Below are 27,829 nucleotides of genomic sequence, written 5' to 3'. Positions count from 1 at the left end.
TTCACCAAGTCACTTGTAATCAGTCTACTTACAGGCACTTGACGTGTATGGCAAAGCTGTCCAACCAGACAAATAACAGGTAAGTGAGCCTGAGTCTGTTGTTACAATCCACAAGTGCCCCACGAAACACAGACAAGTAACTAAAGAGCCAACTGACCAGGGTTGGGCAGCTCCTACAAACTCAAGGATGCCAACCGGTCTGAAAGGGACTCTCAGTCTTGGGCAAATTGGAATGGATTTATTTGAGTTATTATGATGGCTACAAAGTTCCTTTTTCATTTTTAATTCAGAATGCAAACCAGTGATCCCACAATTTTGCAGAGGAAAAAATGTTCCAAAGGTCACATGTATCAAACCGAAAGAAGGAATTCTTTAAGTGTGTGTGATTTTGCAACAGGAAATTTTTTGTGGACAAAAGGGTGACCACACAACTGTGGCTTCTAGGCTGGCATAGAGCTGGAGGCCTGGGGTCACCATTGAACATGGTGTCAGAGGGCCCACCTCCCTTGGGTACAGCTTTCCACAGCTGTAAGATCGGAGTGATGTCCCCATTAGCTTTGAAGAAATGGCAGGAGCTGCTGGTCTCCTCTCTGGTAATAATTATAAAATACCATGACTCCGTATGAGTAAGCACTTCTGTTACTTGAGATGAGCCCTTAAAACTGCTGAATGCAAGGGAATTTCAAAGTCAGAGAACAGAATAAACTACTGTTTCTGCCTAAGATGGTAAAAGGTATGACACTGCCCCCTTGTCCAAGGTGGTGGTGGACTCATCTTTCACCAAATTCCAACTGACAAATGTTGTTGTTGTTCAGTTGCTAAGTCCTGTCTGACTCTGAGACCCCACTGACTGCAGCATACCAGGCTTCCCTGGCCATCACCATCTCCCGGAGCTTGCTCAAACTCATGTCCATTGAGATGGTGATGACATCCAACGATCTCATCCTCTGTTGTCCCCTTCTCCTGACCTCAATCTTTCCCAGCATCAGGGTCTTTTCCAATGAGTCAGTGCTTTGCATCCGGTGGCCCAAGTATCAGAGCTTCAGCTTTAGCATCAGTCCTTCTGATGAACATTCAGGACTGATTTCTTTTAGATTGACTGGTTTGATCTCTTTGCAGTCCAAGGGACTCTCCAGAGTCTTCTCCAGCACCACAGTTCAAAAGCATCAATTCTTTGAGACTCAGTCTTCTCTATGGTCCGGCTCTCATATCCGTACCTGACTATTGGAAAAATGACAGCTTTGACTAGACAGACGTCTGCTGGTAAAATGATGTCTCTGCTTTTAAAATCACTGTCTAGGTATGTCACAGCTTTTCTTCCAAACAGCGAGTGTTTTCATGGCACTTCCATGGTAAGAAGATGAAGGGTATCACGTAACAAAGAGTCAAAGGTTTGCTCAGGCCAGAGGTTGGACTCGACTCTGGACGAAGCCCGTGATTACACCACTACCATCCTCGCTCCCCTCCTTATGTGACTATTTACAGTCACCCGACTGAGCTTTTTCCCATAAGGACCTGAGAAGAAGCCAGATTTCAATCGCAGAATTCCTCAGGCAGCGTTTAGAAAATGCCTAACGAAGCAGGACGCACCTAACGAAGCAGGACGCACCTAACAGGCACTCCTGGGCACACCTGGAGGGCAAACAGCAGTCTCATCGCGAAGGAGCCACAAGCCCACCCCAGGGTGGGAACCTGCTGTGAATGAGTATAACTCGAATTCTAGGGTCTCCTCACTTTTATTCCCATAGGAAACCCTACTTAGGGCCTCCTTTTCTCTCTGAAGAGTACTGGGATCCTGCCAGCCCTGAAGCAGGATTCCAACAGGGAGGGTTGAGATGCGGCCCTGGCCTCGCCTTGGCCAGCAGACAGTTCTGACCTCCTCAGTGGATGGGTGAGTGCCAGCTCTTACTACACTTCAAGACGTGCCAGACGCCTCCCCGTGGGTTTGTTTTGCCAGCTTATTTATCCTCAAAGGGTTTCCAAGAGAAGATTTTAGAGGGCTGCCACGTTAGCACTGTGACCTAAGGAAAGCCATTCAGAGTTTGGCAGAAGATGATGGATCCCTGTAGAGATGGGGTAGGGGGCTGGGGCCAGGGCTGGCTGCATCATTCAGGGACAGGGCCTCGCGTATCTCCATCAAGTGTGGCCCCTCCAGTCACTGCCCGGATGGAAATGTGCGCGTGGACGTGTTCACCTCCTGATCCCGGCACGCAGGGACTGCAACCTCCCCTGGGCGCGCACCCTGACCCCACCTCGGCCCCCAGCAGCTGGCCCCCCACCGTGCGCAGACCCGTGCAGAGGGGTGGTGGGCACTCACGCAGCGGGGGCGGCGCGCGGCAGGCCGAGAGCGGAGACCCCGGTGGAGACGGTGGTGGCGGTGGCGGGCTGCGAGGGCAGCAGGGCACGGAGCAGCGCCGCGGGCGCGGGGCCTGGGCGGGCGGCGCGGGGCGCGGGACCCGGGCCGGGCGGAGGTGGAGGCGGCGGCGGCGGGAAGAAGTCGGGCCCTGTGGCGAGCGCCGGCGGGCTGAGCGGCGGCGGCGGCGGCGGGAGCGCGCCCCACTCGGGCTCGGAGGTCGGCGGGGACGCGGGCGCCGGGGACCGGGGCGCGCTGGGGCTCAGGCTCTGGGCGGCGATGAACTGCTTGGGGCGCGCGTAGCTGAAGGAGCTGGAGGCCTGCATGGCGGGCGCGGGGCGGGCAGCCAGCGCGCTCATGGGCTCCGCGCGCGACTCCGGCTGCTCCGGGGACGCGGGCGGCGAGGGGCGCGCGCGGGCCTCGCGCTCCCGGCGGATCTGCTGCTGCAGCTGCTGGATCCTGAGCGCGTCCCTGCAGGGAGAAAAGGACACCATCAGACGTGCGGCAGGGTCGGGGCGCGGGGAGAAAAGCACACCTTCAGACGTGCGGCAGGGTCGGGGCGCGGGAACCGCGACCCCCAGAAGCCCGAGGGCCACCGAGGACACCGCTGACCAGCGTCTCACCGGACTCAGACCTGAGGCGAGCCAAGCCGGCTAACACGTGCCAGTGGGCGCGGTGTGGCCCCCGGGAGCCACAGCACTGCATTTTAGCAGAACCAGAATCTCCTAAGCGGAAAACTTCGAACCGGAGTTCTCACCCTCTCATCTGGGGCCAACGTTTTGGGAAAAATTTATCACAATGGGAAAGTTAAAAGAAACACCCGATTTAATTTATTTTTGGCAGATTTAGGTGAATCCAATTTGCCTGCCTCATTGCTGTCAACTCTGTAATCAATAAATACCACAGGCTGATCCGGGGGTGGGGGAGACCTACTGTGATTTCTGCCTTTGCTCCCTAAAAAGCACATGCCATTTATTCTACCCCAATTTTGAAACTGCCAACTATTTACACCAACTTTAATACATACTGACATTTGGCATCACATCTGAAACGTACATATAACACCCATCGTTCACGGGCAGGGGTTCAATAAGCAGTAACAAATGATTAACTTTACAATGTGCTGTGCTGTGCCTCAGTTGTGTCCAACTCTTTGTGACCCCGTGGACTACAGCCCTCTAGGTTCTCTATCCATGGGATTCTCCAGGCAAGAATACTGGAGTAGGTTGTCATGCCCTCCTCCAGGGGATCTTCCCAACCCAGGAACTGAAGCCAAGTCTCTTGCATTGCAGGCAGATTCTTTACTGTCTGAGCCCCCAGGGCAGCCCAAGAATACTGGAGTGGGTAGCCTATCCCTTCTCCAGAAGATTTTCCCAACCCAGGAGTTGAACTGGTTTCTTCTGCATTGTAGGTGGATTCTTTACCAGCTGAGCTACCAGGGAAGCTCTGGTATTTTACAATAATGCAGCTTTAATTCCTCAAGTATTTTCCACCAAGCAGAGTTTGAATTTTTTTTGATAAAGAAGTCAGCAACTAACTAGTAATCGGCTAAAATCGTACTCTCGTTTTACTCAAAACCTTTCCTCTCGAGCTGAGTTTTACATCCAGGATGTTTTCCTTTATCCACACAGTGACCATATCTGTCAGAAGAAACGTCAACAGAAGGTGGCACTCTAAGCACAAATAAAACAGGAACAGTCCACGGAGAAGCTGAAACCATTTAAAACTGAAAAGCAACCCTCCCACTGAAACATGTATATTACTGTATGTGAGACAGATCAGTCCAAGTTCAATGCATGAAACAGGGCACTCAAAGCTGGTGCACTGGGACAACCCAGAGGGATGGGATGGGGAGGGAGGTGGGAGGGGGGTTCAGGATGGGGGACACATGTACACCCATGGCTGATTCATGTCAATGTATCGCAAGAACCATCACAATACTGTAAAGTAATTAGCCTCCAATTATAATAAATTAATTAACCCCCCAAGCCTTCCTTATCTATAGGCATTAAATCTTCAAATTCAAAGCAATAAGAGGGACTGAAGCTCCTGATCAAAAGTTAAAGAAAAAGGGGATTCAGATCTGTTACCAAGTGTCATAGATACAACATGGGTGAAGGAATCGCTCAACTCCTTCCCACGAATCGATTCCCAGCTACAGTTGAACAGTGAAGTGATTACAATGAAGCACATGAAAACTGAAGTGTAAGGACAACAGGGCTGCACATGAGAAGCTGAGCCAAGCAGCCAGGCTCCCAGCAGTGGTGAACTCTGGGCGGTCCCAGCGAGATGGGCTGAGACTGGGACGCTCTGCTGCAGGGCACGCACCTGGACACACCGCTCCTCGAGTAACAAAGATCTGCAGGGTGTGATGACACCCGCGTGCCTGCGCAGTGGGGCAGATTATGGACCACGAGAGGCCAAGAGACCGAAAAGCCCAGCTGCCGCTTCTGAAGAGCCAGGAGCAAAAGCAGGCAGGTTCTTCGCATGCCCCCTGCACACAGCACCACCAGAGGGACGGGCAAGCCACCTAAGCCACCCCTCTGGCCCGTCTCCTGGACACACCACTACCCTCACCCCACAGAAGGGAGCAGCTCAGCCTCTCTCTACTCCAGGAGTGCGCAAGCAAGGGCACCTGTCACTTGTTCTTGTTCCCCACCTGGCCCCCTCCCTCTGCAGCAGCAGGGGCCCCAAGAAAAGCCTTGCAGGAACTTCTTATCTGGCCACTGGTCGATCTCTACTGGTTGCGGAAGGCCAAGAGCACTGGTGCCTAACACTGTGGAGCTTGGTTCGAATGCTTTACAAGCGGCCGTGCCACTGCTGGGATACACTGGATGCTGGAGCTCATCACAGAAGTCTGCGGTTTGGGTAGACTGAACTGACCCAGGAATGGGACTCATGAACACCACCCGCCAATGCTGACTTCCTGACTCCCCAGATGCTCCTTTCTGACCTCCCTGCGCTTACTTTCTTCTTAATTCCTACTCCCCAGAAGATGTGTCCTACCCCTGGACCGTCGATCCCCCCACCATCCAGCTGATCTGCCCCAGGACTGGAACTGCCCCGTGTGCCCCGTGGAAGCCACGCTCTATGCTCGGCTCACATCCTCTGGGCCAGCTGGGCTCACGACAGCCAGGGCTTCAGCTCTCTCTGAAGGTATTTCCAGCCTGGCTGTGTGAAGCTGCCCTGGCACATGGCTCTAGACATCACGCTGTCTCTGTGTTTGTGTGGGGACTCCCCTGCCCCAGGTCAGCAATGGCCCCTGACAAGCCAGGCTTCTTCAAAGAACCCGGCCAAGGAAGCTCAGACCATCAGGATGCTGGTTCTAATGTTGTCCACGGGCTCAAGCCTACTCATCCAGGCATTAAAAAACCCCACCACATTTGCTAACTTGCAAGGGCTTTCCAGTGGTCATGTATGGATGTGAGAGTTGGACTGTGAAGAAAGCTGAAAGCCGAAGAATTGATGCTTTTGAACTGTGGTGTTGGAGAAGACTCTTGAGAGTCCCTTGGACTGCAAGGAGATCCAACCAGTCCATTCTAAAGGAGATCAGCCCTGGGATTTCTTTGGAAAGAATGATGCTAAAGCTGAAACTCCAGTACTTTGGCCACCTCATGCGAAGAGTTGACTCATTGGAAAAGCCTCTGATGCTGGGAGGGATTGGGGGCAGGAGGAGAAGGGGACAACAGAGGATGAGATGGCTGGATGGCATCATCGACTCGATGGACGTGAGTTTGAGTGAACTCCGGGAGTTGGTGATGGACAGGGAGGACTGGTGTGCTGCGATTCATGGGGTCGCAAGGAGTAGGACACGACTGAGCAACTGAACTGAACTGAACTGAAGGGCTTAAAACTGCTGAGATGCTACTGTTAGCAGTAAGCGCCAGTTCAAGAAGCTAGTGCAGTTTCTGTTCATTTCACAAGAAGTGAAAAGGTATCCCGGTGATCCGTTCCTAGAACATCCTGCATGAAGAATTGGGCCACCCCCCCACCCAACCCCCCATTTTGTGCAAGTGAGGATGTAACAGGCAGAGGCACGGCAGGGGTTGGGGGAAGGGAGGGCTGAACAATCATTTTGAATCTGAACGTTTCTGACTTGGTTTCTGTGCAAATTCTAATATTTAAAAAAAACAACAACTGAATTAAATGATTTTCACACCTGGATTCTGAGATGACGAAATGCATGAATCTAAGTCACTTTCTCAGTGCCCAAGTTATTTTTATAAAACTTGGTTTTCACAGACAGACAAAAAAGCAAATGAAGTGAAAGGTCTCAGAAAGGCAAGCTTGCCTGCGGCTTCAGGAAATCACCCAGAGTTCTCTGCCACATTGACATCAGTTTTAGAGCTGCTTCCCCGGATCTAACTCCAAAGCAGGGAAAAAAGCAAATATAAACAAGTGGGACTACGTCAATCTAAAAAGCTTCTGCACAGCAAAGGAAATACCATCAAGACAAAAAGGCAATATACTGAGTGGGAAAAGACAGCTGTGAATTGTATATCCTGTGAAAGTGAAAGTCGCTCTGTCGTGTCTGACTCTTTGCGACCCCATGGACTATACAGTCTATGGAATTCCCCAGGCCAGAATACCAGAGTGGGTAGCCTTTCCCTTCTCCGGAGGATCTTCCCAACCCAGGGATCTAACCCAGGTCTCCTGCATTGCAGGAGGTTTCTTTACCAGCTGTATATCCTGTAAGGAGTTAATATCCAAAATACATAAAGACTCATTCAACTCAACAACAAAAACACAAACAACGAAAACAAAAAAAAGGCAGAGGCTCTGAACAGACATTTTCCCAAGGAAGACATACAGATGCCAAAAGGCACATGAAAGGATGCCCACCACGGCTAATCAGCAGGGAAATTCACATCAAAACCACAGCGAGGTGTCGCCTCACACGTCAGAACGGCCATCATCAGAAAGGCAAGAAATAACAAATGTTGGAGCGGAGTGGCAAGAAGAGGGAATTTCTACTGCCTGGCACAGGGAACTCTGCTTGGGGTTCTGCAGTAACTTAAATGAGAAAAAGAATCTGAAAAATGTTAATAGAAAAAAACTTAAGGAAAAAAAATTCTGCTAGCAGGAATGTAAACTGGGGTACCCACTATGGAAACCAGTATTAAGATTCCTCAAGAAACTGGAAATATAATGACTACAGTATGGTCCAGCAACTCCACCTCTTTATTTATCTAAAGAAAATGAAAGCACTAGTTTGAAAAGATAGACACACCCCACTGTTCATAGCAGCATATTCACCATAGCCAAGATGTAAAATCAACCTAAGTGTCCACTGACAGATGAATGGATACAGAATATGTGGTATGTACAGACAGCATGTATGTATGCACACACACATGTACACACACATGTACACACACATACACAATGGTGTACTACTCAGCCATAAACACAAAAAGAAATGCTGCCATTCGTGACAACGTGGATGGACCTGGAGGCTCAAGACAAATACCATGTGACTTTTACTCATATGTGGAATCTAAACAAACAAAATACACAGGTAAAGACATTAGTCCAGCTGTTACCGGAGGGAAGCGGTTTGGGAGGCGTGAAAGGGGTGAAGGGGTCGCGTGACCTGCAGTGGCGCCCACTCTGCAGTGTGTATGACATGGCACTCCCATGTTCTACACCTGAAACCCACATAATAAAAATGAAACACTCAGTATTTGTAAAACACCTTTTAAAAAGCTATTTGTTAGAAAACAATTCATCACTTTTTTGGTGTCCCCGTTTTTCCTGCTACCCTTTCTGTGAAAATGGAAAAATATGAACTGATGTGAGTGTCTTGGGGGCTCCGCGTAAGGTGGGAAACTCGGGTGAAGGCTCCCAGCCTGAAGCAGGACAGTGAGGCCATCCTGTTAAAGCTGCCCCGTCCGGCCCCTTCGGTTCCCCTCCTCACCCCACCACACCCCCAGTTCAGAAAGTCTCAGCAGTTCTCTGCTCTTCCCTCCTTCAGTTCTGAAGAACGAGCTCGCAGGACTGCTCACATGCCACAGCCTGTGTATAAAAGGGAACCCGCTAAGTGACTTGTTCAAGGTCACATCAGTTCCTGGAGAACCAGGCAGGTGTGTGGAGGAGAACTGGCACCTTTCACAGGGTTTCTAAGGAGCCTGTGGTCCCTTTCCCTCCTGAGGACCCTTCACTCTCACACCTCTTTACTCCCATAGCAACCCACACCTTTCGGATCGGAACCATTGGGCAAAGTTTTAAATGTCTATACGTGGAGGCATGGACTCTTTCCAGGATGAGGTGGTGCAGCTCGGGCAGCTCCGGAGGAGATGTGTCAGGACTAATGAGGGGTCCTGTCTCTGTCACAGGAATCACAACTCCCCATCCTCCCACCCCCGACCGTCTGGGCACGGCTGTCAGCAGGAACGCATTTATGGATGGCTGAGTGGGGAAGATTCAGATTTGACCGAAACAGAGCTGTGGAAACCACTTTCAGTTTCCGATTCTGTCCTCTCCCTTGTAACCTGTTGAAGGCAGCCTTGGAGAAGCCAGGCAGCCGGGGGGCAAAGCGCAGTGGGGGCAAAGAGGCTGGCCCGGCAGGGGCACGACGGGACGCGCCGGCGAGATGCACGCTGTCCCCGTGTGAGCCCCACAAACGCCTCTCACACAAGCACGGCCACGCCCGCCCTGGCTGCCTTTCAGAGAGGACCACCTTCTTCCTGCAGGGACCGGCCTCTTCACAGGCAAGTGGACAACAGGGCCTCGTTGGGAGGGGGCCCGGAGACCGGGGCAGGGACTGAGCCAGGGTTGGGCTCCCCACCTTCTGCTCACAGAGCCACGGCGGGTGGGAGGTGGGTGCTGGCCTGGGAGGGTGGCTGACAAGCCCGTGGGTTAGGGAAAGAGGGCAGGGGGGCGCCAAAGCCATGCGCTGTGTCGTCCCATCCCGACTGCTCAGTAAACAGAGAAAGGTTATGGCTCTGTCCCTGGGGGCCGTAGCCCAAGGTCAAAATGAAAGCAGGCTTCTGGAAAGCAGCTTCTGTGTGACTTGGAAAGTCCCAGGGCTCACGGCGATGGAGAGGGAGCAATCACAACTGTCCGCAGGGACTCCTGGGGTCATGAGGCTGGAAAGCTGTCACGCTCTCAGAGTAAACAGGCTGTGGCGTGCGTGCTTTCCTTCCCTTCCGACTATGTGACACCGAAGCCCTGCACCCTGTGAACCGGGCCCTGCGGTTCAGAAGGACTTTAAGGCAGGGCTGTGACCCGCAGCCTGCTCCCAGCACCCACCGCTCACAGACGCGGGGACACATCACGGTCCAGCACAAGCCCCTGGCGTGTTCAGGCAGGCTGCCTGGCACAGGCCCACCTGGGACCGCCCAATGCCAGGCATTTTCACACGAAGGCAGGTAAGTGAACTTTCCTCTCCGACTGGGATGAGCTCAGCATTGTATGTCTGAGAGCTCAGCAGATTAGTTCTGGGTGCCTACAGACAGGATACAGAATACCCAGAAGGGCTTCAGTCTGGACTGCGGCAGCTCCCGCTGTGACCTGAGGCTGGCCCGGCAGGGGCACGACGGGACGCACCGGCGAGACGCACGCTGTCCTTCAGTGGCCTTGTCCTGTATGCACGCTTCAGTGTGCGTCTTCCACCACAGAAACGATGCCCATTGGGTGAGAGCTACCCAACACCTGAGTGCTGCCCCTGGAGACAGGTATACAAGGGCTTCCCAGGCCGCTCAGTGCTAAAGAACAACGAGGAGACCAGGGTTCGATCCCTGGGTTGGGAAGATCCCCTGGAGGAGGAAATGGCAACCCACTCCAGTGTTCTTGCCAGGAAAATCCCATGGACAGAGGCTCCTGGCGGGCTACAGTCCATGGGGTCACACAGACTTGGACACAACTGAGCACCTCTAAGCACACTACACAACAGGTATACAAGTCACAGTCCAGAGGACAACCACTTAGACCATCAAAACGAGTTAGCAGGAGGCGAACGAGAATGCGCTGCGCTGGGTTCAAGGGAGGCTATGAGTGCAAGGCTAACTATTAACATGTATTTAGAAGCATCCTCCAGGAAAAACAAACGCAAAATGGCAAAACGGTTGTCTCAGGAGGCCTTACAAATAGCTGAGAAAAGAAGAGTAGCTAAAGGCAAAGGAGAAAAGGAAAGATATACCCATCTGAATGTAGAGTTCCAAAGAACAGCAAGGCGAGATAAGAGAGCCTTCCTCAGTGATCAATGCAAAGAAATAAGAGGAAAACAATAGAATGGGAAAGACTAGAGATCTCTTCAAGAAAATTAGAGATACCAAGGGAACATTTCAAGTAAAGATGGGCTTGATAAAGGACAGAAATGGTATGGATCTAACAGAATCAGAAGATATTAAGAAGAGGTGGCAAGAATACAAAGAACTATACAAAAAAGATCTTCAAGACCCAGATAACCATGATGGTGTGATCACTCACCTAGGGCCAGACATCCTGGAATGTGAAGTCAAGTGGGCCTTAGGAAGCATCACTATGAACAAAGCTAGTGGAGGTGATGGAATTTCAATTGAGCTGTTTCAAATCCTAAACGATGATGCTGATAAAGTGCTTCACTCAATATCCCAGAAAATTTGGAAAACTCAGCAGTGGCCACAGGACTGGAAAAGGTCAGTTTTCATTCCAATCCCAAAGAAAGGCAATGCCAAAGAATGCTCAAACTACCACACAGTTGCACACATCTCACATGCTAGTAAAGTAATGCTCAAAATTCTCCAAGTTAGGCTTCAACAGTATATGAACCGACAACTTCCAGATGTTTAAGCTGGATTTAGAAAAGTCAGAGGAACCAGAGATCAAACTGCCAACATCTGTTGGATCATCAAAAAAGCAAGACAGTACCAGAAAACCATCTACTTTTTGCTTTATTGACTACACCAAAGCCTTTGACTGTGGATCCCAACAAACTGTGGAAAATTGTGAAAGAGATGGGAATACCAGATCACCTTACTTGCCTCCTGAGAAATCAAGAAGCAACAGTTAAAACCAGACATGGAATAATGGACTGGTTCCAAACTGGGAAAGGAGTACGTCAAGGCTGTATATTGTCACCCTGCTTATTTAACTTCTATGCAGAGTACATCATGCAAAATGTCGGACTGGATGAAACACAAGCTGGAATCAAGATTGTAGGGAGAAATATCAATAACTTTAGATATGCAGATGACACCACCCTTATGGCAGAAAGTGAAGAGGAACTAAAGAGCCTCTTGATGAAAGTGAAACAGGAGAGTGAAAAAGTTGGCTTAAAACTCAACATTCACAAAACGAAGATCATGGCATCTGGTCCCATCACTTCATGGGAAATAGATGGGGAAACAATGGAAACAGTGACAGACTTTATTTTCTTGGGTTCCAAAATCACTGCAGATGGTGACTGCAGCCATGAAATTAAAGGACGCTCGCTACTTGGAAGAAAAGCTGTGGCCAACCTAGACAGCCTATTAAAAAGCAGAGACATTACTTTGTTGACGAAGGTCCGTCTAGTCAAAGCTATGGTTTTTCCAGTAGTCATGTATGGATATGAGAGCTGGACCATAAAGAAAGCTGAGCACCAAAGAACTGACGTTTTGAACCGTTGTGCTGAAGAAGGCTCTTGAGAGTCCCTTGGACTGCAAGGAGATCAAACCAGTCCATCCTAAATCAGTCCTGAATATTCATTGGAAGGACTGATGTTGAAGCTGAAACTCCAATATTTTGGCCACCTGATGTGAAGAACTGACTCACTGGAAAAGACCCTGATGCTGGGAAAGACTGAAGGCAGGAGGGGAAGGGGACGACACAGGATGAGATGGTTGGATGGCATCACTGACTCGACTGGCATGAGTTTGAGTGAGCTCTGGGAGATGGTGATGGACAGGGAGGCCTGGCACACTACAGTCCACGGGGTCATGAAGAGCTGGACACGACTGATGACTGAACTGAACTTCAAAGCATCCCCCTAAGGCTGGGGGAGATGTCTGTGTCATCTTCCCCTCAGCTGTGGCTGCTGCCCTGAGTCCCAGAAGCAGGGCTGTGAAGCTCAGGCTTGTATGATGAATGATGATCTTGGGAAAAGGTGCTGCCTCTTAAACAACCTAAGGGCTTCACTCGCCTGGAAGAAAAGGCATTCTCCCACGTCTCTCCCCTCCAAGCAGTTTCGGCTCAGCATTGCCCTCTCCCCTCACATGTAGGTGTTCGCCAACTGCTAGGTGCATTTAATTAAAGTCTCCAGATTTCTGCCAAGTTCAAAACTAGCTGCTCCTAGGCCCGCGTGGCACTCGGGACACTGCAATGACTTTCTGAGGGGTAAAGCCACCATCACACAGGTTATTCAGAAGGAAAAGCACAGAGGCCACCAGAGAGAAATGTTCAAGTTCAACTCCAGCTTGCCCACTGGCTTTTTATGACATCGGACAATTCACTTCTCCCCTCTGGGACAAAGCTTCTCAACTATCTGCAAGGTTCTAAAAAACTCTCAGGTCTATGAGCCTTAATCCTTAGTCCAGCAACATTTAAACATTATAAAGAGACTGATTTTTAAGGAACTTGTGAAGAACTAACCAGGTCCTGGTATGGTGCTTATTGTATACACATAATAACCTTAGGCATATGCTGTTTTCACCTCCCTGTCAACTGTTTTGGAAAAATGAATGTATGTCCTGGCAAACATGAAGCAGCTTCAAAGGTATGAAAGACAGACTAAAATAATCTCACAGTAAAATCCTTCTCTAAGAGGAAGGACAGGTCTATGCAGTGAAAAATAATCACCTGCTGGTTAACACGAGCTCCATTTCCTTTTCTTAAGGCAGATACACCTACAGATACACCCCATCCCGAAAGGAAGAAAAGCGGCTTTCAGGTTCTGCGTGGCTGGGTGTGTTTCCACCACAATGTGCGGCCCTGAAGTGTGAACTCGCTGTTGTGTTAATAGACCTTTCTCCTCTTCCTACCACAGAACCTTTTTTGTCCCTTGGCCACTCTGACCTGATGCTGTAAATATTCTAAGACAGAAAGGGGTTCCACTCTAAAGGGGTCCCCCCAGCCCATGCCCTCCCATCCTCGCCTTGCTGTCCTGCAACCCCCAGCCTCTTTCCTGGAGCCCTCTCCTCCTCTGACCTTTGACACCAGACCCATCTTCATTCCCTGACCTCTGACCAGGCCTCGTCTCCCCAGCGTCTCCCCCAGCTTTCTGTCCCCATGCTCTGTGCCTCCCTGAGTTCTTCTGCGTCACCCTTAGTCCCTCCCGGGTCCAGAACGCCAACCTGACAACCCACTTCCATGTGACAGAAACGCAGTACTTGACGTCAACTCAGCATATCTAAGTCAGAGTCCTGCTCAGCCCTCACCCATGTCTCCCCCACAAAAGATAGGACGTTCAAGGGCAAATATACAACCAGGCCAGGCTGTCAGGAATTCTCATTGAGGACGACAGGAAGGGGTCTCCTAGTCCTCCGCCAGCCGACTGACCACATGGACGGGACCCCCCGAGGGAAGGCAAGCAAGCAAGAGCCAACACGTGAAAACAAGCCACGAGAGACAAGATGAGCAGGCAGACGGGCGCTTCGGCCCGGGGCAGGCCACCTGCAGACCAGTCGCACTGAATTTCGTGTACTAACGCCTGCCTCGCCCCCATTTCTGGCTTAGGTTATTTGAGACGCTCTCTCACACTCTGAAGGTGGCCTGGGGCCCAGCCATTCCAGCGTCCTTGGTGCACAAGACACGGAAATGGATACACGAGAGGTCACACGGCTGCACAGGCCTCACCAGGACAACCTGCAGGTGAGGACACACTACGTTCAATACAGCTGCCCTGATGGAAGCTGGCAAACCAATGCGGGGACGAGCCCACGCCTGCCCGCAAGCTGCGGAGCAGACCCTCCGGAGGACGGAGAGCCAGCGGTCCCCAGTGCTCATCTCCGCAGTGGGAACCAGAGCAAGGTGGAGGGCAGCCTCCTCTTTCTGCTTTCACAGTCTTCTACACTTGTGGTCTGAGTACTTTTTAACGTTGGGCACAGAAAAAATATGATGGTAAAAATATATATAAAATTCTTAAAACATAAAGTATAAAATGTAACTCTTAAAACATATAATAACTCCAGAAGCTACTATTCCAAGGAAGGTCACATCATAAAAGACGACACAGAGCTGGTGTCCAAGCAAATGCACATTCCGGAAGCCCGAGGGGGTCGGTCCTGCAAGTGCGCACGCGCGCGTGCGTGTGTGTGTGTGTGTGTGTGTGTGTGTGTGTGTGTCGGGGCGGGGGTGGGGTGGCCGCGTCACCTCTCCCGTCACCGCTGTTGCGGTATCTCCTGCGCTAAGGCCGTCACCGGGCACCTTCCAGGTACCAAACACCCCTGTAAGTGCGAGTGCATACCGCCTCATTTAATCTTTCTAAACCCCCCACAGATCCTATCATCTCCACTTTACAGAAGAGGAGATGGAGGCACAAAGAGACACTGAAAGAGCTGTCAAGGTTATACACCTGGAAAGTGATGCAAATGCAGATTGAACCCAGGCGTCTGGCCTGTGAGCACGACCCTGGCCTTTCTCATTAAGGCGGCAGGTTTATCCGGATCCACGTCTACTGGGGTCTTTCCAACCAGAGGACCTTTCTGGTGTGGGTTCTGCCCACGGCAGTGGGCGTCTGTCCCTTCTATGGCCTGTTCTTCCTTGTCACTGGGCCCTAGACACTGCAGTGGGGCTTGAACCAGATACACAGAGAACCTGCTGCACCTGCTGAAGACGTTCATGTGTGTAATGGAGTTGCTGACATATACCCACGGAGGTGATGCTGACGTCTACGCCAGACTTGACAAACGTTCGCTCACCAGAGGAGCTCTAAGAATATGCCAAGTAACTTGAAGGAGTTAAGCTCTGAAACTGAGAAATAAATTTGCTCCCGGAATTTCTTGTTCCTGTATCTGTATTATCAACCAGCATATGTTACACTGAGGGACTAGTAAACGCTCCATGTGTGTGCACTGCTCAATCGTGTCCAACTCTTTGCAAACCAACTGTAGCCCGCCAGGCTCCTCTGTCCACGGAACTTTCCAGGCAACGATCCTGGAGCCATTTCCTACTCGGGGGTCTTCCCAATGCAAGGATCGAACCTGTGCCTCTTACATCTCTTGTACTGGCAGGGAGATCCTTGACCACCATGCCACTCAGACTTGCGGGAAACATTCAGCCTCTACTACACAGCATCTATTCAGAGCTACCCAATCTCAGTCTAAACGGCAGTAGAGGGACAGAAGGTGAGACACTGGTGAAGAGTCTCACTGCATATTTCACAAGTTAAAAGTGAATCCAAACTTCTAGGAACATTCAGGAGACAGGCCACCTAACACATAAAAACCCAGCATGGGTTTCAGGGCACAGAAGTTCCCATGTATGCTCAGTTCTGGCCTTTACTGTGCTCTTGGAAGAAGATGCTCCTTGAAGAGACAGAAAGAAGAATGCGGTGAACGCGGGCACTGCGCCCTTGGGGCGGCTCTGTCTCTGAGACCTGCCTCTTCCGGAACCCCTGCCACTGGTGCCACACCTCCCTGCAGAACTGAGGGCCACCAGCGACTTGGAGGCCTTGACTAAGACAGCTCTCGGCTTCCTCCTGTCTGTGGAATGCAAAGCTGAACTATTTTTAAATCGTCCTTTTAAGTATGCTTAAAATGCCTCCAAGTGTACAACGCATTCTTGTGTCTTTCAAGACTGGAATCTGAATACCACTCATTTGCTAAGTTACTCCATCTCCTGAGAGACTGAATCACTGAAGATGCTGGATTTTTAAAACACTGTTACCTTTTACAGGCTGACGAACAACACTACTTTATAAAGATGACTTTCTAGGTTTGAGCACAGGCCCGTCTCTGAAGAATGAAGCATTCTGAGTCAACAACTCGTGATAAATAATGACTCCAGCCTCCTGAGGGTAAAGCAAAGCAGTGAAAGCAATGCACAGGTGGGCCCAGGAACTCAGCGCGATCCAGCTCCTCTGAGAGGTCAGCTCTTGCTGGTCTCGGTGTCACTGTCCGAAGGTTCACGGTGCGGACGCGCAGACACCTGACCACCAGGCTCCAGCCCCACCCTCTCATCCGAGAAGGAAAATGTTCTTGAAAAAACTCAGAATGGCACTCTGGCAGGCTCAACAGACATGGTCAGTGAAGAGACTGCTGACTGTGGAAGGAATCATCAATTTTAAGTGGCTGTGACCCTTTGTGCTTTGACCGGCTGGCCCTGACATTCCTTAGTGGTGGGGAGGAGGGGTGCTGGGGACAGTGCCCAGGGGTCTTCCTGGAGAGGCAGGCCCACTCCTCCCAGCAGGAAATGAAGTCTATCCAAACATGTCCCGGGAAGAACTGTAATAAATGTTCCCTTCCTGAGAAATGACTAAAACCACTAAAATAACCCTTAGATTAAAAAACCCAATTATTTATTGAAATGACTCTTAAGAAAAAAATGAGGGAGATTTATTAGAACCACATGAGGTCTCCAGCAGGACTACACATGACTCTGTTCAGTCCAGAGTCACTCATCTGGTGTTCCAGCAAGTGGGATTTTCTGTAACATGGTCTTCAGGCCCACCTCCAACACAGGGAAAGCCTGCAACATCTTGAAATGCCTTTTGGAAGAAAAAACTTCACAGAATGTACAGCTGCTGCATCGCACTTGTTTACGGAACTTCACAGATCTTTTCCAAGACACGCAGATACTGAAGCCTGCTGCGCACACTGGGCTTACGATTATACTGTCCTGTCACACGCTAGCAGCCCCTCACTGGGAGGAACGGTGCGCACACCTGAGTGCGCTGCTGCCGCTTGCTCTTGGCTGTGCTGCACAGCTTGGGGATCTCAGTTCCTGGACCACGGATTGAACCTGGGCCACAGAAAGTGCCAAGTCCCGACCACTGGCATGCCAGGGAACTCCCGTGTTCTTTCTGAAACAGAAGACAAATAATGGGAAAAGCCATGGCAGGGAGTACAGCACCTGCGTGACAACGCACATGGGAGGGCGAGGGGTCCAGGGGAGGAGGCACCGGGCCCCCCACCCCGAGTAGGAGGCCAGTTTGTGTGAGGCGAGGGGCTGACGGAGTAACTGGGTTTCCTCACTGCCGGCCTCCTGAGGGAAAACACCAAAATGTGAACATCTTGCAGTAACAATTAAGCCAAAGAGCCTTTTCTAACAAGAATATAGATAAAAACTCCAAAGAACAAAGGAAAGATGGGTCCAATTCATTTGGCTTCCATCCAGGGCCATCTCCTCCCCGACGGGTGGCATGAGCCTGGCTCAGAGCAGCACAGAGCTGAGTCCAGCGGGTCTGTGTCCCTCGTGTGTGTGTGTTTACCTCCATATCCACACATGTCACACCCACAGGCATCATATCCCTACACGCGTCACACCCACAGGCGTCACACCTCCACACGCGTCACACCACAGGCGTCACATCTCCACACGTGTCACACCCACAGGCGTCACACCTCCACACGCGTCACACCCACAGGCGTCACATCTCCACACGTGTCACACCCACAGGCGTCACACCTCCACACGCGTCACACCCACAGGCGTCACACCTCCACACGCGTCACACCCACAGGCGTCACACCCCTACACGCGTCACACCCACAGGCGTCACACCCCTACACGCGTCACTCCCACAGGTGTCACATCTCCACATGCGTCACACCCACAGGCGTCACACCCCTACACGCGTCACATCCACAGGTGTCACACCCCTACACGCGTCACACCCACAGGCGTCACACCCCTACACGCGTCACACCCACAGGTGTCACATCTCCACATGCGTCACACCCCTACACGCGTCACACCCCTACACGCGTCACACCCCTACACGCGTCACACCCACAGGTGTCACATCTCCACATGCGTCACACCCCTACACGCGTCACACCCACAGGCATCACACCCCTACACGCGTCACACCCACAGGCGTCACACCCCTACACGCGTCACACCCACAGGTGTCACATCTCCACATGCGTCACACCCACAGGCGTCACACCCCTACACGCGTCACACCCACAGGCGTCACACCCCTACACGCGTCACACCCACAGGCGTCACATCTCCACACGTGTCACACCCACAGGCGTCACACCTCCACACGAGTCACACCCACAGGCGTCACACCCCTACACGCGTCACACCCACACGCGTCACACCCCTACATGCGTCACACCCACAGGCGTCACATCTCCACACGCGTCACACCCACAGGCGTCACACCTCCACACGCGTCACACCCACAGGTGTCACACCCCTACACGCGTCACACCCACAGGCGTCACACCCCTACACGCGTCACACCCACAGGTGTCACATCTCCACATGCGTCACACCCACAGGCGTCACACCCCTACACGCGTCACACCCACAGGCGTCTCATCCCTACACGCGTCACACCCACAGGCGTCACATCTCCACACGCGTCACACCCACAGGCGTCACGCCCCTACACGCGTCACTCCCACAGGTGTCACATCTCCACATGCATCACACCCACAGGCGTCACACCCCTACACGTGTCACACCCACAGGCGTCACACCTCCACATGCATCACACCCACAGGCGTCACACCTCCACAAGCGTCACACCCACAGGCGTCACATCTCCACATGCGTCACACCCACAGGCGTCACACCCCTACACGCGTCACACCCACAGGCGTCACACCTCCACATGCATCACACCCACAGGCGTCACACCTCCACAAGCGTCACACCCACAGGCGTCACACCTCCACACGCGTCACACCACAGGCGTCACATCTCCACACGTGTCACACCCACAGGCGTCACACCTCCACACGCGTCACACCCACAGGCGTCACATCTCCACACGTGTCACACCCACAGGCGTCACACCTCCACACGCGTCACACCCACAGGCGTCACACCTCCACACGCGTCACACCCACAGGCGTCACACCCCTACACGCGTCACACCCACAGGCGTCACACCCCTACACGCGTCACTCCCACAGGTGTCACATCTCCACATGCGTCACACCCACAGGCGTCACACCCCTACACGCGTCACATCCACAGGTGTCACACCCCTACACGCGTCACACCCACAGGCGTCACACCCCTACACGCGTCACACCCACAGGTGTCACATCTCCACATGCGTCACACCCCTACACGCGTCACACCCCTACACGCGTCACACCCCTACACGCGTCACACCCACAGGTGTCACATCTCCACATGCGTCACACCCCTACACGCGTCACACCCACAGGCATCACACCCCTACACGCGTCACACCCACAGGCGTCACACCCCTACACGCGTCACACCCACAGGTGTCACATCTCCACATGCGTCACACCCACAGGCGTCACACCCCTACACGCGTCACACCCACAGGCGTCACACCCCTACACGCGTCACACCCACAGGCGTCACATCTCCACACGTGTCACACCCACAGGCGTCACACCTCCACACGAGTCACACCCACAGGCGTCACACCCCTACACGCGTCACACCCACACGCGTCACACCCCTACATGCGTCACACCCACAGGCGTCACATCTCCACACGCGTCACACCCACAGGCGTCACACCTCCACACGCGTCACACCCACAGGTGTCACACCCCTACACGCGTCACACCCACAGGCGTCACACCCCTACACGCGTCACACCCACAGGTGTCACATCTCCACATGCGTCACACCCACAGGCGTCACACCCCTACACGCGTCACACCCACAGGCGTCTCATCCCTACACGCGTCACACCCACAGGCGTCACATCTCCACACGCGTCACACCCACAGGCGTCACGCCCCTACACGCGTCACTCCCACAGGTGTCACATCTCCACATGCATCACACCCACAGGCGTCACACCCCTACACGTGTCACACCCACAGGCGTCACACCTCCACATGCATCACACCCACAGGCGTCACACCTCCACAAGCGTCACACCCACAGGCGTCACATCTCCACATGCGTCACACCCACAGGCGTCACACCCCTACACGCGTCACACCCACAGGCGTCACACCCCTACACGCGTCACACCCACAGGCGTCACACCCCTACACGCGTCACACCCACAGGCGTCACATCTCCACACGTGTCACACCCACAGGCGTCACACCTCCACACGAGTCACACCCACAGGCGTCACACCCCTACACGCGTCACACCCACACGCGTCACACCCCTACATGCGTCACACCCACAGGCGTCACATCTCCACACGCGTCACACCCACAGGCGTCACACCTCCACACGCGTCACACCCACAGGTGTCACACCCCTACACGCGTCACACCCACAGGCGTCACACCCCTACACGCGTCACACCCACAGGTGTCACATCTCCACATGCGTCACACCCACAGGCGTCACACCCCTACACGCGTCACACCCACAGGCGTCTCATCCCTACACGCGTCACACCCACAGGCGTCACATCTCCACACGCGTCACACCCACAGGCGTCACGCCCCTACACGCGTCACTCCCACAGGTGTCACATCTCCACATGCATCACACCCACAGGCGTCACACCCCTACACGTGTCACACCCACAGGCGTCACACCTCCACATGCATCACACCCACAGGCGTCACACCTCCACAAGCGTCACACCCACAGGCGTCACATCTCCACATGCGTCACACCCACAGGCGTCACACCCCTACACGCGTCACACCCACAGGCGTCACACCCCTACACGCGTCACACCCACAGGCGTCACACCCCTACACGCGTCACACCCACAGGCGTCACATCTCCACACGCGTCACACCCACAGGTCACACGCCGCGTCACACCCCAGGTCACATCTCCACACGCGTCACACCCACAGGCGTCACATCTCCACACGCGTCACACCCACAGGCGTCACACCTCTACACGCGTCACACCCACAGGCGTCACATCTCCACACGCGTCACACCCACAGGCGTCACATCTCCACACGCGTCACACCCACAGGCGTCACACCCCTACACGCGTCACCACAGGTCACTCCACACGCGCACCCCACAGCGTCACATCTCCACACGCGTCACACCCACAGGCGTCACACCGCTACACGCGTCACACCCCACAGGCATCACATCTCTGCACGGCATCACGTCTCCACACGCTGTCACACCCACAGGCGTCATGTCGCTACACGCGTCACACCCACAGGCATCACATCTCTGCACGCATCACGTCCTACACGCGTCACACCCACAGGCGTCACACCCCTACACGCGTCACACCCACAGGCGTCACATCTCCACACGCGTCACACCCACAGGCGTCACATCTCCACACGCGTCACACCCACAGGCGTCACACCCCTACACGCGTCACACCCACAGGCGTCACACCCCTACACGCGTCACATCTCCACACGCGTCACACCCACAGGCGTCACATCCCTACACGCGTCACACCCACAGGCGTCACATCTCCACACGCGTCACACCCACAGGCGTCACATCCTCCACACGCGTCACACCCACAGGCGTCACATCCCTACACGCGTCACACCCACAGGCGTCACATCTCCCTACACGCGTCACACCCACAGGCGTCACATCTCCACACGCGTCACACCCACAGGCGTCACATCTCCACACGCGTCACACCCACAGGCGTCACACCCCTACACGCGTCACACCCCCAGGCATCACATCTCTGCACGCATCACGTCTCCACACGCGTCACACCCACAGGCGTCATGTCGCTACACGCGTCACACCCACAGGCATCACATCTCTGCACGCATCACGTCTCTACACGCGTCACACCCACAGGCGTCACACCCCTACACGCGTCACACACAGGCGTCACACCCCTACACCGTCACACCCACAGGCGTCACATCTCCACACCGCACACCACAGGCGTCACATCTCCACACGCGTCACACCCACAGGCGTCACACCCCTACACGCGTCACACCCACAGGCGTCACATCTCCACACGCGTCACACCCACAGGCGTCACATCTCCACACGCGTCACACCCACAGGCGTCACACCCCTACACGCGTCACACCCACAGGCGTCACATCTCCACACGCGTCACACCCACAGGCGTCACATCTCCACACGCGTCACACCCACAGGCGTCACACCCCTACACGCGTCACACCCACAGGCGTCACATCTCCACACGCGTCACACCCACAGGCGTCACATCTCCACACGCGTCACACCCACAGGCGTCACACCCCTACACGCGTCACACCCCCAGGCATCACATCTCTGCACGCATCACGTCTCCACACGCGTCACACCCACAGGCGTCATGTCGCTACACGCGTCACACCCACAGGCATCACATCTCTGCACGCATCACGTCTCTACACGCGTCACACCCACAGGCGTCACACCCCTACACGCGTCACACCCACAGGCGTCACACCCCTACACGCGTCACACCCCCAGGCATCACATCTCTGCACGCATCACGTCTCTACACGCGTCACACCCACAGGCGTCACGTCCCTACACGCGTCACACATCCACAGGCGTCTCATCTCTACACACATCACACACCCACAGGCGTCACGTCTCTACACGTGTCACACCCACAGGCATCACATCTCTACACGCATCACGTCTCCACACGCGTCACACCCACAGGCGTCACGTCCCTACACGCGTCACACCCACAGGCATCACATCTCTGCACGCATCACGTCTCTACACGCGTCACACCCCCAGGCGTCACCTCTCTACACGCGTCATACACCCACGCGTCATATGTCTACACGTGTAACGAGATAAGCCATATGAGCATAAAGCATATTTCCAGGTTTAAATCTGATAGCATTGTTACCTGCAGATGGTAGTTTCGAGTAAACCGATGCGGAATCTATCTGGCTACACTTGAATCCCTAACCTGACCTTCGTGTGATCTGCTGCCTTGTTTGTGACTACCAGTAAACAGAATGATGTCTGTGATCTCAGAAGCATGAGCAATTCAGACCAAGGAACCAAGGAATTCACATGTATTGTTGTTGCTAATACCTCTGAATAGATTCAGGATTACATGGAAGTAGGACAGAAATGAATGAATTGATGAGTGGCTTTCTCTAATTACCAATCTATAAAATATGCTGTAAGACATTTAAAGTCACTCATGATACATGTTTAATGACCGAATAATGACTAAAATTTAGGAATCTATCTGGCTACACTTGAATCCCTAACCTGACCTTCGTGTGATCTGCTGCCTTGTTTGTGACTACCAGTAAACAGAATGATGTCTGTGATCTCAGAAGCATGAGCAATTCAGACCAAGGAACCAAGGAATTCACATGTATTGTTGTTGCTAATACCTTCTGAATAGATTCAGATTGATGTTACAGTTGGAAGTAGGAGGCAGAAAATGAATGAATTGATGAGTGGCTTTTCTCTTTCTGTGGATATTTACCAATCTATAAAATATGCTGTAAGACATTTAAAGTCACTCATGATACATGTTTAATGACCGAATAATGACTAAATTTAGCGAGACCACCATGCTGTCCTCTTTTAAAAGTTGCTACTGTGTAGTATCAGGAGGATGCTGGGACCCTGAAGGGGCGGGCACTCCCTCCTCCACTGTGTCCAGGTTGGGGTAGCCCTCCTTGCCTATATCCTCACCCCCCACCCTTCCTCCCTTTGTGAGCGTGGGGGTAGATATGACAATGCATCTGTGAAGGGGCAGGGAAGCTTTTCGGCTCAAGGCTGAGGTGTCATCGAGCTCAGGACACAGGCTTCTCCTCGAGTAGCAGATCTGAGGCTGGGATCTTCTCTCCTGACTCCTCAATCCATCACTTGAACAGTCCCAAACTTGAACACAGAGAAGCAGTAACCCCTCAACTATCTATACATCATTCACGCATCCTAAATCTGAAATAATCTCAGATGTACAGCCCCCCTTGTTAAGAAATCAGCGCATTCTCAAGGCAGCAGTCATCATTTGTTCAGACTTCTCATAGAGGATGGTGTGGGTGGTCTCAGGTTGACTCAGTGTAATGACAATAAAAGCATTAAACAGGGCTATGCCCCTGAGCAAGGCAACTGGAGGACCATCTACTGATGGGCATCTCAGGCAGGTCCCTTCTCACTGGGGGCCTTCCACATCTCTCTGCCCCTCAGGAATTCTAGCAACAACACCTTTATCCACATTTTTTCAGACCAGTCAGGGATGAGTATCCCCACCCTCCCCTGAAGACAGAAAGGTTGTCTTTATCAACCTTTTTAAATACAGCTGATCTAAACACTTAGTTTAAATTTATCCTCACCCAGGGCTTGCAACTTTCTTACCTTGTAACAAAATACCACCATCAAACTTAAGTGTCAACACAATCTTTTTGAGCAACAGAACCTAACATTTTCGCTTTTAGAATTAAAGTACAACGATGGGTCTGAAAATGGATAAAGTCATAACACAACTTTGTCTCTTTGAAAATGAACTCTTAATTGTAACTAACAACTGCAGACATTGCTACACAAGATTTCTTTTTATCTCTTTTAAAATTATATTGTATTTCTTAAAGAAGTGCCCATCATAAAAAAAAAAAAACACGCCAAAAAAAAAAAATCTACTAGGTTTCCACATGCAAAATTAGTCTTCTTGGCCCCCAATTCATACCTTATACAAAACTTAACTTGAATCTTCAACTTAAACATGGACCTAAAATTATAAAATCTCACAAAGAAAACACAGGAACATCTTTGTGACTGTAAGTCAGGCAATGATTTCTTGGAAAGAAAGTGAAAGTCACTCAGTCGTGTCCGACTCTGTGACCCCAAGGACTACTGCCCCCCAGGCTCCTCTGTCCATGGAATTCTCCAGGCAGGAATACTGGAGTGGGTTGTCATTCCCTTCTCTAGGGGATCTTCCTGACCCAGGTCTCCTGCACAGCAGGCAGATTCTTTACTGTCTGAACCACCAGAGATTTCTTTGACAAATACCAAAAAGCGTGGTCCATGAAAGGAAAAAAAAAAAAAGATAAGACTTTTTTCGCCCTTCAAAATGCAAAGGCTACAAAAAGCAGGCTGTGAGAAGCAAGTGTTCCCTCTCATTTCAGCATTCCCCCCAGCTTCCAGCACACACCCTGCCCAGTCCCTGGCCCCTCCCGGGCCAGCCTGCGTGAGGATGGCACACAGACACGCAAGGCAGGGTGGCTCTACTGCTCTTTGTAACTAGAGTTTTTCCAAAACACAAACTTCCATATCTGATCCACTTCCTCACCACTTGGTGCCATGTTCCTGGTGGCCTCAGCTGGCCACGCACACAGTGGGGGCCAGATTCTTTGGGAGTAATCAGTATCAGTTTATTTAAGCAAATATGGAAAAGGAACAGAGTAAACATTTTAATTTGCTTGCCTTGGTGGAAACATGAAACTTCGTCCACTCATCTCCCTGCACGACTCCGGCCGCGCTTCCCAGCTCAGCTGCGTCAGCTGTGGGATCTGGGGCCTGGCACCGAAACACTGTCTGCCGTGCACAGAAACCAGTCTTCAGCTGCTCCTGTGCCTCTGCCTGTTAAGTGTTCTCAAATGATGAAATTCTCTTTTAGGTAAAAATGAGACTCTCCTCAGTCACTTTGATAATTAGAGAAGTATGTTGTTCAGTTGCTCAGTCGTGTCCGACTCTCAGCAACCCCATGGACTGCAGCACACCAGGCCTCTTTGTCCATCACCATCTCCTGGAGTTTGCTCAAACTCATGTCCATTGAGTCAGTGATGCCATCCAACCATCTCATCCTCTGTCATCCCTTCTCCCGCCCTCAGTCTTTCCCAGGTCAGGGTCTTTTCAATGAGAGAAGGTATCTGCCTGCAAACATGGTCCCACTACAGAGCCCAGTTCACTCCTAATGACCCGTTTAGTAGCTTCATGGACAAGAAGAGGACCTGTGTCTCCCTCGAGCTCACCATCCTGCTTCACAGCTTTTACCACTGACACGTCTTTTACACTTACGGCCTGCTCACCAGCCCTCCACCCACCGGTTCTAGCCCTGGAAGGGTGCGGCCTCCAGGGAAGGGAGGAGGGCCCAGGGGAGCCTGGCACACAGCCTGTCCTCAGTGGGTCCTTCTGCACCAAAGAGATCCCACTGCCCTGCTGTGAAGGGCGGGCACACGGTCGGCAAGGTGAGCGGACACTCCCGGACGTGACACAGGGGGATGGCCATAGAGAGTATCTAACATTGTTTCTTCTGCACTGATGTGGGGGGTGCAGGCCTGTGAGACTCTCACTCTAAACCCTCGAAGCCTGTGCTGTCCGATCATGGTGACTGCTGGCCGCTGAGGCTTGGCCACGTGGCTGACCCGGCCTGAGATGTGCTGTGAATGTGAACCTCACACTTATTTCTGAAGATTTAGTTCAAAGACAGAGAGTGTACAAATGACCTCACGCTTCCTGTTTACACTGCACGATGACACAGTATTTCTCATCTATTGGGTTAAACATGACACTACTAAGTTTAGCGTTTCCTTTTCCTCTGTGGTCCGACTGCTGACTGACACGCAAGCTGTGCCGTGGCCTGTGGATGTATCGGCAGCTCACACCCGACTTCTGGACCTCGCTCCTGGGGCTGGGCTCCATCTGTTCCCTGCGCCTGCTCCCGGAGATCTCGTCTCTGCGCAGTGAGTTACCCGCAGGGCCTGGCAGTCTGAGGGCCCACCCTCAAGCACCAAGCCTGTGGTAGCAAGGACATCATGGCTCAGGACAGGGGCACAAGCCAGCCCCCAGTGACTCACTCGTCTTCTATCTTGTTTGCCAACTTCCCAGCAAACAGTATCAGCAATTATTCTAACACGGTGCTTCTAACCTGTCCCACTCTCCTCTAAGACATTCGTGTGCCTGCTTAGGGCCTGCTTAGGGCCCCTGGTCAGGGGGCCCCCACCATCTCAGGCCCAGTGCCCCCCTTTAGGCAAGGGGAGACCCCAACGTCACAGGGAGCCTACACTGCTAAAGGTCATGCTGCAGGGCCATGGTGATGCGGGAAGGTCAGCCCCGCCGACTACCAGGAACATGAGCGTCGTTAGGTAGGGGCTGGGGGTGAGGGGCAGTGAGGAGACAGGCCTGGGGCCGCTGGCCTGAGGGGAAGATGAACTGCGCAGAGCAGAGCAGAAGTGAGAATGATGTAGCATGTCACCCAGAGAGGGACTCAAAGTTTCATCACAAATTTGATTTTTCCCTCCAATTTATAAACGGGCTTCCCTGGTGGCTCAGTGGTAAAGAATTCACCTTTGCAGTCTCCGCAATGCAGGAGACCTGGGTTCGATCCCTGGGTGGGGAAAATCACCTGGAGAAGGAAATGGCAACCCACTACAGTATTCTTGCCCAGAGGATCCTATGAACAGAGGAGCCTGGCCGGCTACAGTCCATGGGGTCGCAAACTTTCCAATTTATAAAAATGTTGAAATAAACACCTTAACGTCAAAGTACAGAAACAACTGCCTATGGCCTTGAAATGCAGACTGTTGTTATAGCTGGAGTAGGTTTG

At 52.6% G+C, this 27,829-nt stretch overlaps 1 protein-coding gene across 3 annotated transcripts in view; it reads right to left on the bottom strand.

The window, feature by feature from the left end:
* The window catches only part of PALLD (palladin, cytoskeletal associated protein), a 382,006-nt gene that overhangs the window by 28,379 nt on the left and 325,798 nt on the right, over nt 1–27,829 (bottom strand). For all 3 annotated transcript variants that reach the window (XM_018051789.1, XM_018051788.1, XM_018051787.1), the window contains exon 11: nt 2,318–2,824. In XM_018051789.1, the coding sequence (XP_017907278.1) occupies nt 2,318–2,824 (507 nt within the window). The remainder of the gene's footprint in view (nt 1–2,317; nt 2,825–27,829) is intronic.

Source organism: Capra hircus, chromosome 8 (assembly GCF_001704415.2).
Source record: "Capra hircus breed San Clemente chromosome 8, ASM170441v1, whole genome shotgun sequence".
Classification (NCBI taxonomy): domain Eukaryota; kingdom Metazoa; phylum Chordata; class Mammalia; order Artiodactyla; family Bovidae; genus Capra; species Capra hircus.
The sequence above is the reverse complement of the archived record's forward strand: the minus strand, read 5'-3'. Positions and strand labels throughout refer to the sequence as shown.